Here is a 12,225-nt window from a genome sequence, read left to right on the forward strand (position 1 = left end):
GCTGTGTGTGGTATGGGTGAGGAGCTTGTTCATATAGCCGGGCAGCTTGCCCAGAAAGTATTTGACGGCAAGACAGGAAAAATGTACTTTGCGCCTGGACTCAAGCGATAGCCAATCTTGTTCTTGGAGCATTTCACAGTGGTGTGTTGTAATTACATTGTAGGACAAAGTGGCATATTGAGTTGTTGAGGGTGTTTAGTTTGCTAAGGTAAGTTTGGGGTGTTGTACATGTAGCACACGTTCCTCCTCCCCCCTGGGAGATGTGTGGCTACGGTGTGTGAGTAGGGTGCAATACCTGTGGCTCACAGGAGGCCTGAGCCTCTGCTTCTGGGAACCTGGGGTGTACCTGAGTCGATGATCGGTAGCGCCTACACCTGTACGGGATTCAACTATGTGGTATGACCCCATTACAGGAACCCCATGCAGCAAAACACACTTTGGTAAGTATAACAGTTTTACTGCACAGAATATATTATATACACAAACATCCCGCACGACCGTACCATCCAGTAACCACCCACCCAATGTCCATACACTGGTAATACAGTCCCCACCACCAGAGGGGCCCTCAGGCACCCAGCCACCCTGATGTCCACGAGTAAATAATCCCTTCCCAAAAGTGTGGAACAGCGCTGCCCACTAAAGTCTGTACGTTGGTGCACTTGATGAGTGTGGTCCCACACCGGTAATGTCGCAGCAGAAGAGAGGATCCACTGATCCAGCGTGGTCAGCGCAGCCTCCGCCTCTACGGTGGGTGGGTCCCGCGTGGATGGTGCCACCATGGAGAATGTCTCTATATATTGGTAGAGGGATAATCTGGTCCCAGATCACCATGGGCCAGGATGCAGCTGTGTCCTAGCTGTGCCCCTAGGCTCTGGTACTACAGGGGCAGTGTCCCCATCTTATGGGCCTGTCCCTGCAGCAACCACAAGCTGAGGAGTGTCGGGGCCTAGCTGGGGCCTAACAGGGGATCTCTGGCCTAGTGCAGGTGCCACAGACACCTGCACATATACAACTTACCCTGACCTTGTCCCAGCTCCGACTGGCGTGGTCTCAGATGCGCCAAATGTATCAATATCCCCTTGCACGGGAAGCTAGCACCCTATTGGCTGCTGTGGGCATGTGGTGCCTTGCCCCTATGCATCCTGGGGTCTGTAGTCCCTATCTGAGCAATGGTTTTTGCTCTCCGCTCCTGTGCATATGCGTAACTACACTGCATATGCGCGGCTGTATCCTAGATGGTGGTGCCCTACAAAGGGAGCTGCCGGGAGCTACCAGCGATCCAATCGCCTCTGCTAGCTGCCGCATGCTCTGCAACCCCCCTTCCTCCCCCCCCTGCTGTACGGAGGCAAGCTGAGGACCCGAGAGGAACAAGGAACCCAGGCCACACTACACATCTCGCCATCCCCCGCCTGGGTGAGCGCAATCCACCCGATGTAAAGGGGCCCAGGGGTAACCCTGCTATGTACATATACTATGTTTCCATAGTCTATAATCGGCATTATATAATATAATCTGTTGTGCGATGCATTTTCTGACTGATGGGTTTAGGGGGGATTTGGTCCTATAAAGTACACCCAGTTTGGCATATGTTTTGAGTGTCACAGGATAAATATGCAACCCAAATGTTAAATGGGAGTCATGCCCATTCTGTATGCCCAGATATTTAAAACTAGTGGCAGGGGCTACAGTAGAATGGTGTTAGTTTAACAAGAGAGAGACACACCTCCTAAAAGATTTCCATAAGATGTATACTGACTAGCCTAAGGCCCCCTGTGATGAAGGGGGTACTAGGGCCCAACAGGATCAGAACAAAGAACTTCTGCTATTCAGGGCAGCAGCGCTAGAATTGAACTCTCTCAGGTGCTGGAGAGCTCCCCGGTTACAGCATACTTGAGAGCTCTACTGCTCACACTGGAAGTGGTCTTCCTTTAAAGGAAGCCAGGAGAGGGGCCATGTGTGATCATACTCATGTATGATTAGCTACAGGTGTGAGCAGTAGAGCTCTTAAGTATGGTGTGAATATGTTGATGTGACAATAACATTTTCTGCACTGTAAGTCTATGACATCTCTGTTAACAAAGGGTTGAAGTAAACCTTCAAGATCAATACTAGAAAGCTTTGCTGCCACCAATTCAGATCTTACAGTAAATACTTGAAACACAAAATTCATGTAATGCATCTGCAATGTTCAGAGCCATGTTTATATTTCTTTTGTCTTAAATCATTAAATCAGTCTTTGGGTAAAGTTGCCAAATTAATATGAAAACAATACATTGAGTATTTATTACTGCAAGGATGCCAGATTGCTGTGGTATTTCCCTAGTACATTATGTTCCAAGTTTTAAAATGAAGACCATAAACAATACGTTTCCATGCTTTCTGTACATGATAGAACAATTGCCTGATATAATGTTTTACACTCGGCTTATATATTCACAATGTTATATAGCGATAGCTATTTGAAAGACGCAGTACCACGTAGCGGGTCAAAAAAATTGTAAGTGATTTACTAGTTAAACAAATAAGTTATGGCAAATTAAAAAGAAGTCTCAAAAACCATCAACCTTATAGCAATGATAAAGTACACTTCTGAGCTCATACTACTGTAAGTTATCTCCAGTTATCTGAACAAGCTCCTCACCCGTACCACATGCAGCCCTTATTACCTGCTATCTGACTTCAAAACACTGTTCATGGTCCCACGGTTCAACAAAGAATCTGGTCGCTACTCCTTCTATTACCGTGCACCTCACGACTGGAATAATATACCAGAGACTTTCAAAGCCGCCTCCAGTTTAAGTCCTTTCAAGACATATGTATGTACAGGTAAACCCTGTTATAGCGCGACCCGTTATAACGCGAAATCGGTTATAACGCGGTTTTCACGTGGCTCCCGTTTAAAAAAAAAAAAAAAATTTAAATTAAAAAAATTTTAAATTTTTTTTTTACACACTGCACACACTGCACACACTGCACACACTGCACACACTGCACACTCTCTCACTGCACACTCTCTCACTGCACACTCTCTCACTGCACACTCTCTCACTGCACACTCTCTCACTGCACACTCTCTCACTGCACACACTCTCACTGCACACTGCACACACTCTCACTGCACACTCTCACTGCACACAAACTCACTGCACACACACTCACTGCCACTGCACACACTCTCACTGCACACACACTCACTGCCACTGCACACACTGCACATACACTCACTGCCACTGCACACACTCTCACTGCACACACTCTCACTGCACACACTCTCACTGCACACACTCTCACTGCACACTGCTCACAGCACACAGCACACACTCACTGCACACACTCTCACTGCACACTCTCACTGCACACACTCACTGCACACAAACTCACTGCACACACACTCACTGCCACTGCACACACTCTCACTGCACACACTCTCACTGCACACACTCTCACTGCACACACTCTCACTGCACACAAACTCACTGCACACACACTCACTGCCACTGCACACACACTCACTGCACACACTCTCACTGCACACACTCTCACTGCACACACTCTCACTGCACACACTCTCACTGCACATACTCTCACTGCACACACACTCACTGCACACACTCTCACTGCACACACTCTCACTGCACACACTCTCACTGCACACACACTCACTGCACACACACTCACTGCACACTGCACACTGCACACACTCCCAGCACACTGCACACAGCACACACTCTCACTGCACACACACTCACTGCACACACTGCACACACTGCGCACACTGCACACACTCCCAGCACACAGCACTCACAGCACACAGCACACAGCACTCACAGCACACAGCACTCACAGCACACTCTCACAGCACACAGCACTCACAGCACACTCTCACAGCACACAGCTCTCACAGCACTCACAACACACTCTCACAGCACTCACAGCACACTCTCACAGCACTCACAGCACACTACACCACACCTCCCACTCCCCCTCCCTATCTTTGGTGTCGGCTGCTGAGATCGGAGTGGAGCTGGCATCAGGAGGATGGGGGGGTGTCGGGAGGAGGGGGGTGTCGGGAGGAGGGGGGGTGTCGGGAGGAGGGGGGGGTGAGTGAGGAGCAGGCTGGGACTCGGAGGGCCACGTGGGCTATGCCGCGGAGGGCCGGTAGGTGTGGGGTCCTGGGGGAGAGGAAATGGATGCCGGTGGTGGGAGGTAAGGAGCAGGTTTCGGCTGGACTCGCCGTTGCTAGGGGACGGGTAGGGCTTCCGGCCACCTCTTCCTTCCCTCCTCACTCCCTCCCGATCAGGCGCGCAGCGGGCATTTTTTTTTTAAAAAATCAGCGCGACCCCGGGTCTAGCGCAGTCGGATCGGGTGGCCCCCGAGGACCGCGCTATAACGGGGTTTACCTGTATGTATATCTTTATTTATATAGTGCCATCCAGGTACATAGCACTTTATAATACATGTGACATAATATTATAACACAATGGGAATACGCGCTTCAGACAAAACAATAGAAAAAGGAGCCCCTGCCTGCCGCCCTTACAATCTAAGGGGTAAGTGAGGAGAATTTACAGAGATAGTAGGGGGGCATTCTGTTAAGTGTCTCTGCAAGGGGCCAAGCAAGGTCAGTGTACTGTATATGAGATGTATTGTATCTGCCAGAAAAACTACCCATATGCTTAGTTAAAGAGGTGTGTTTTAAGAAATGTCCTAAGGTGGAAAGAGAGGCTGCCAGTTGGATATTGAGGGGAAGGGCATTCGAGGGGTCTGGGGCAGTGAGTGAGAGAGGTTTTAGGTGGGAGAGCGCTTTAGATACAAAAGGGGTAGAGAGAAGACATCCTTGAGCGGAACGCAAGAGTCGAGCAGGTGTATAGTGAAATATTAGTGCTGAAATGTGAGGAGGGGCAGAAGAATGTATAGCCTTAAAAGAGGAGGAGAATTTTGTAAGTAATACGGGATTTGATAGGAAGCCAGGAAAAGGTTTGCCATCCCGACTCACCCACCCCTCTCTCACACACCCACCCCTCTCTCCCACTCACACACTCACCCTTCTCACACACCCCTCTCCACCACTTCCAATTGTATCAGAATGTAAAAACAATCCATGCCAGTATAGCACATAAAGGGAGTCTTCTGAGATCTTCCGCCTTTTAATGTTACAACAACATTCTGGTAGCAAAAGTGTTAAGAGGTACAAAAGCTAAGGGGACCTTTCACAGTGATGGAGAGTATAAAATTGCTAACCTTTAGCATAACCTCTTTTCATATCGCACTTCGTGCTTTTATTGAGTGTTTTAGATTTTTACCATTTCCTAAACTGTTTCCTGATCCTAAGGCACCTTGTTAAATAAGCAGAGTCAGCAGCACAATCATTGCTCTGGCTGTACATAGAGAATTGTTATCTTGGCAAGACCATCACATTACTCATCAAAGCATCTGCATATAATTTAGTGTTGGGTATTAACACTAAAACGAAGTATACGATCAAAGAAGGGCATGTGAATAACAAGGTTTATAAGACAGCATGGATGAAGCATTGAAAATATTGTTTTTACGATCTTCTTTTCTAGTGATGAAAGATCCTTTGAAAGCGGAGCGGTACCTGGCATAGCTGTTACTAAAGAAAGCACAGCATGTTCAGCGTTGAGGATCTCCTAGTTTCTCATGGATACACAGTGTCTAAGACCTCCGTTTCCTCATGTGAGCACAGAAGTGAAGAAAACCAACATGAAACAACAGTCAGGACTGGCAATGGGACGTTGAACGGTTATCAGACAGACCTTGAGATCTTTGGTCCAGACCCAAACCCTCTTGCTAAGAGCTTCTTCAGTGACAATGAAAAGAGTTATGTGAACAAGAGAAGGCAGATCCATTCTGCTGGGTATCCCAGAAACCAACAGTGTGTGGATGCTTGTCACACTTCAGAAGCAGGGTATGTTTTATAACCTCCTTTTTTTTTTTTTTTTTGCATTTTCTTATAATTAGTGCAACTAAAAACAAAAAAAAAATCGGAACAAGTGAACCATTGTGTAGCTTTTCTCTTCTGCCAGTATAATTTAACATTTGTTAACTCATTTTGCAAAGTGCATAGTGAGTTCTATATTTAGCTGCAGTGCTCCTGAATAATAAATGTGTTCATTGTTCTTAAAGCAAATATGTTATTATTTGTGTTCTGGAAATTATAACATGAGCTGTACTCTTTATTTCAAAATAAAAAAGAAAGAAAATAAAATCGGGTAAATTACACTTTTAAAGCAGCAGTCCAAGCGACATGCTCTTATATTTCTTTCTTGTAAATAGATTTAAGTAAGTAGGAGGTCTCCGGAGCGAAACTTTGTTAATTTCAGCTCCGGAGACCTGCTGCTTCCCGAGATCATCCCTTGTCCTCCTATCTGAAATCAACGTGGTTCAGCTCCAGAGACCCCCTGCTTCAATCCTATTTAAAAAAAAAAAATGTCAACATGTCTCCTGGACTGCTGCATTAAATTATATATATATTTATTTATTTATAAAATATTTTACCAGGAAGTAATACACTGAGAGTTACCTCTCGTTTTCAAGTATGTCCTGGGCACAGAGTAAAGACAAATAATACATGGTTACAAATACAGTTACATAATGTGCAGGGTATATATTATATAAAAGACATTGCATGCACAGTTAAAGATAATATATATTATGGGCGCATGAAACAGTTACAGACCAGATTAAAATGTGTGACAGCCTTAGATTTGAAAGAACTTAAACTGGTGGTGGATGTAAGAGTCTCTGGTAGGTTGTTCCAGTTTTGGGGTGCATGGTAAGAGAAGTAGGAGCGGCCGGATACTTTGTTGAGCCTTGGGACCATGAACAGTCTTTTGGAGTCTGATATCAGGTGATAGGTGCTGCATGTGGTAAGGGTGAGGAGCTTGTTCAGGTAGCTGGGTAGCTTGCCCATAAAGAATTTGAAGGCAAGACAGGAAAGGTGAACTTTGTGCCTAGACTCGAGTGATGACCAGTCTAGTTCTTTGAACATTTCGCAGTGATGTGTGTTATAGTTGCATTGGAGAACAAAACGACAAATTGAATTGTAGAGGGTGTCAAGTTTGCTAAGGTGAGTTTGAGGTGCTGAGCCATATACTATGGGCTCTATGCAGTAAGCTCCGAAAATGTGCTTTCGGCAAGTATTCCCTATCGGCATGATTTTGGCGATTTGCCCTCGCAGTATTCAGTAAGGGCCGAATCCATGCCGATCCCTGCCGAATCACTGCGAAAGCAAAACTGCCAATGAGCCTGTGCCGAAACAGGCTGGCTCCCGATAACCTGCCGATAGGCCTTTTCTGCCGATAGGTGTTTGCAGCAGAGAGAGACCAGCCGCTCTCTCAGCGCAAACATCGGCAAAATATAAAGTATTTATAAACAACTTTTATTCATAGTGTACATGTGCAGGGGGTCTCTGGAGCTGAACCGCATTGGTTTCAGGTCCGGGGACCCCCTGCTTCCCGAGATACAGGCCCCTTTATGAGGTGCCAGTATCCCTCTGCATTTAAAGGTCCCGATCACGTGACCACGGAATGTAAACAAAGCAGAGGGATACCGGCACCCCATAAAGGGGCCTGTATCTCGGGAAGCAGGGGGTCACCGGACCTAAAACCAAAGCGGTTCAGCTCTGGAGACCCTCTGCACATCTTCACTATGAGTAAAACACATATATAAATAAACATTCATTCCTTACCTTTGCGGCTATGTGCTACGGTAACGAAGCAGCATGAATGTATTTTTAATAATAGTGTACTGTGAGCAGGGTGTCCCCTGAGCTGAACCGCGTTGCTTTGTGGACCAGGGACCCCCGGCTTCCCGAGTTAAAGGCCCCGGTATGTGTCATCGGGTGGCAGTGTCGCCGCCATCTTTATAGCACCCCATTCGCGCCATGTCCGCTATAAATATGGCGGCGACACTGTAACCGATGCCCCAAACCGGGGCCTGTAACTCGGGAAGCAGGGGGTCTCTGAGCCACAAATCAATGCGGTTCAGCTCAGGGGACCCCCTGCTACCGCACAATATTATTAAAATACATAAATGCTGCTTCATTACATACGTATTCATACGTATAGCCGCTAAGGCAATGAAGGGGTTAAGGCAGAATAGCATGTTTATTGGGGACATTTGCCCCCAATAAACATAGCAATAAACAACATACACCCCCTGTATATTTAAAATACATAAACAACAATAAATACATTAAATACATATATCACTCACCCATTTCCGGCTGCCACGATGAAGGCCATCCTCATCTTCATCCTGCTCATGCCCCCTCCGCTGCTGCAAAACAGACACAAGAATGAAAACATCCAATGTAATCTTCCCTAACCCCTTAATCACCATAGGGGTTATTAACCGCTACAGTCATTAAGGGGTTAACCCACCCTCACCCACCACTCGGGAGGCCTACATACCCTCTCCCACTAACCCCCCCACCCTGTGAGGCCTAACCACCCTCACCCACTACCCACAACGGAGGCCTACCCACATACCATTGGGGAAAATACCCCCCCCCACCCCCAGTACCCACAATAAAAACAATACACAGCACCACATTAAACATCATTCTATTTATTAATTACATTACCCACCCCCTGTGCCCCCCCATAAATACATGGTTTATCCTTTTACAAACAGGGTTCATAACACAGCCCCACGCGAGTCCCCGGCGGGCTGGCGGGGCACCTGACAGACCTACAGGGTACCAGCAGCTCGTTTCAAACAGGTTCTGGAGGCCTGTTGGTGGGTCACGCCAAGCGCCATGGCCCCCAGGTGGTCTCCTTGGGTCACTGTGGGCCACAATTGGGTCCCCACGGTAGGCATGCGGATGTCTGGGTGCCCCGGGTCAGACCCACAGGTGTCTGCGGGGCCTCGGGTGGTTCCCATGGGGGTCTGGGGAACTCACGAGTGCGTGGGAAGTCTATCCCTACTCTGATTGGCTCTAGTACCATGTGACAGGCTTTCAATGATGTCACATCCGTTCTCCCCCAAGCCTCTGTCACATGGTATACTAGAGCCAATCAGAGTCGGGATGGTGTTCCCACGCTCTGATTGGCTACTGTACCATGTGAGGACGGCCATGTCTCTTTCCATGACATCATCTTAAAGGCAATTGAAGCAAAGCCATTCTGATTGGCTGTGCTTTCATTGCCTTTAAGTGACGTCATAATTTTTTTTTCTCGGCCAAAACACATGATTTTCACGGCCCAATCAGGGCCGGGGGAACCATGATGAAAATGTGACGTCATAGGCCTTTAAAAGCCTATGTCGTCTCTTTTTGAAGCAAGACGCCGAGTAGGAAGGACCTCCTACAGAAGAAGAAGGCCAGGGCGTGGCCGTAGAAGTCAAGAAGACCCCGGAAGAGAGCCGCAGATAGAAGAAAGAAGAATACAGATGAAGATGGATTACAAATAGAAGACCCGTGGATTGTTTTGGATTTTTAGTTTAATGTTTATTATTTTATTGTTTGTTATTTTATGGGTTCCTGTGCCTGGTGGATTGGTTCGAGAGTAATCTGTTCAATGGGAGTCGGTGAGTGGGTCAAGTAATGGTAAGTGAACTAAAGAAATGTATTTTATTTAACTTGTTAATTTTTTTTAAAGCTTTTTAAACATGTGTATTGCTTTATTTTTGGTATATCATTTCTTGCCACTGTATGTATGTATGTATGAATGTCTAGATCGATATATACATACAGGGTAAGAAATTATGTTGTTTTAAAAGCTTGCTTTGCTGTGTTTTAAATTAATTTGGCTATGCTGCTATGCTTAAATGTGTGTATAATGTATTTTAAAATTAGAAAGATGTAATTGTTGCTATTGTATGGTATACTTTAGGTCAGGGTCAGGCTTGCTTTTCTATATTGTATTATTGTTGGTACTTATATTTTTTCACAGGATAAATTGTTCTGTTCAACGCTTGAATTAGTTAATTTTTTAATTGTTAGGGATGGATGTAAATTGTTTAGGGATGTCATTAATGAATGCTAATTGATTTATGTTTACTGGATTGGTTTAAATAGTATACTTGTTTGGAGGTATTGGTATTTTGTTTTGAATGATATTATTAACATTCATTTGCAGAATGTATATGGTGCATAGATTGTATGCATCATATATACAATGTAAATGCAATGTTTTGATTGTCATTTGAAGTTTTTGATTGGCATTTGAGGATTTTGATTGTAAGATCAGATAGGATTATTAAAGGAAATTGATTTTACTGTAGTTTGCCTGTATGGAGAAGTGTTATTTGTAGTACAGCATGTTTTTGATAACCCTTCTACATTTATTTGTATATTGGTTCATCATGTGTGTGCATCTCTCTCTCTCTCTCTCTCTCTCTCTCTCTCTCTCTCTCTCTCTCTCTCTCTCTCTCTCTCTCTCTCTCTCTATATATATATATATATATATATATATAGTTGCATGATGAAGCCACTGTACAAATGAATGGGTGAAGGGTGGGTATCGGGCCAGTGTGGCTTAACCCCTTAATGACCTTTGTTGTTATTATCCGATAAGGTGTTTAAGGGGTTAATTGATATCTGAATGTAATTGCAATGTATTGGCTTTGTATTGGCTATGTATTTTGTGGGCAACGAAAGACCAGGATGTTGCTGGCGACGGGGGCTTCTTATTGATAAGGTCAGTAGTACTTTATTTATTTGAATATGCTAGTTAATGTGTTTAATAATGGGCAAATAATCTATTATCCCTATCTGGATAATAGTTATTTTGCACATTATTGTACTGTAGGTGTTGGGGGGGGGTGTATGTATTGAATGTATAGGCCAGGTTTATTTTTTTTACATTCAGGGTTTGTTCCGTGAGTCTGCGTGAGACCTCTGGAGACCACCTGCGGTCTCCACGGGTATCTCACGGGTATCAGGCTGGTGGTACCACGGGTGACACCTGCGGGGATGAAGCAGTGGCCTCACATCTGTGGGGGCACCGCAGACCCGTAGTCTGCGGGGATGAAGCGGTGGTCCCACATTCATGGGGGCACCGCGGACCCGTAGTGAGCACTTGTGAGTTCCCCAGACTCCCCTGGGGAACCACCCGAGGCCCCGCAGACACCTGTGGGTCTGACCCAGGGCTTCCAGACATCCGCGGGCCTACCATAGGGACCCAATTGTGGCCCACGGTGACCCAAGGAGACCACCTGGGGGCCATGGCGCTTGGCGGGACCCACCAACATTTTCCCCAATGGTATGTGGGTAGGCCTCCCTTGTGGGTAGTGGGTGAGGGTGGTTAGGCCTCACGGGGTGGGGGGGTTAGTGTGGGAGGGTATGTAGGAGTACCGAGATGTGGGTGAGTGTGGGTTAACCCCTTAATGACTGTAGCGGTTAATAACCGCTATGGTGATTAAGGGGTTAGGGGACATTACATTGGATGTTTTCATTTTTGTGTCTGTTTTGCAGCAGCGGAGGGGGCATGGGCAGGATGAAGATGAGGATGGCCTTCATCATGGCAGCCGGACATGGGTGAGTGCTATATGTATTTAATGTATTGATTGGTGTTTATGTATTTAAAATGGGCACATTCACTATTATCCACAATAAAGCTGGCACGGTGGGTTAACCCCTTCATTGCCTTAGCGGTTAGCCGCTAAGGTAATGAAGTGGGCTGTACATGCATTTTTCCTGCCTCGGATGCATGCCGGGGGCCTCCGGTGCTGGTATCAGCTCAGCAGACCCCCGGCATCAATCACAGACAGGAAAAAGGCCTGATTTTTTCTAAGTGTCGCCCTTGCCGATGCTTCTTCTCCACCAACTTGCCAACTTTAGTTGGCGGGATGGATTGCCGAAAAACTCTCCATTCTGGAGTGCCGATCAGCAGCGAAAAGCTGATCGGGGCTACTTGAATTCAGCCGAGTTCAAAAAGTGCCGATAAGTGGCTTATCGGCACCCGGCTGCCGATAAGTTTTTATCGGCAACAAAACTTGCCGATAATTCCCACTTATCGGCACTTACTGAATCGGGAGGGCAAATTTGCCAAAAAAATGGCGATAAACAGCTTATCGGCACTTACTGCATGTGGCCCTATGTCTCCATACTCAATAATTGGCATTAGCATCTGCTGAGCGATACGTTTTCTGACCAGGAGACTTAGGGAGGATTTCTTCCTGTAAAGTACCCCTAGTTTGGCATAGGTCTTGGTTGTCAGGGTATCAATGTGCATCCCGAATGTTAAGTGGGAGTCA

General features: G+C 46.2%; 1 protein-coding gene across 1 annotated transcript in view; it reads left to right on the forward strand.

The window, feature by feature from the left end:
- Positions 1-12,225, forward strand: part of JCAD (junctional cadherin 5 associated) — a 115,723-nt gene that overhangs the window by 52,913 nt on the left and 50,585 nt on the right. The window contains exon 2 of the mRNA XM_075587683.1: positions 5,571-5,932. Coding sequence (XP_075443798.1) covers positions 5,634-5,932 — 299 coding nt within the window. The 5' untranslated portion in view covers positions 5,571-5,633. The remainder of the gene's footprint in view (positions 1-5,570; positions 5,933-12,225) is intronic.

Source organism: Ascaphus truei, chromosome 2 (assembly GCF_040206685.1).
Source record: "Ascaphus truei isolate aAscTru1 chromosome 2, aAscTru1.hap1, whole genome shotgun sequence".
NCBI lineage: Eukaryota > Metazoa > Chordata > Amphibia > Anura > Ascaphidae > Ascaphus > Ascaphus truei.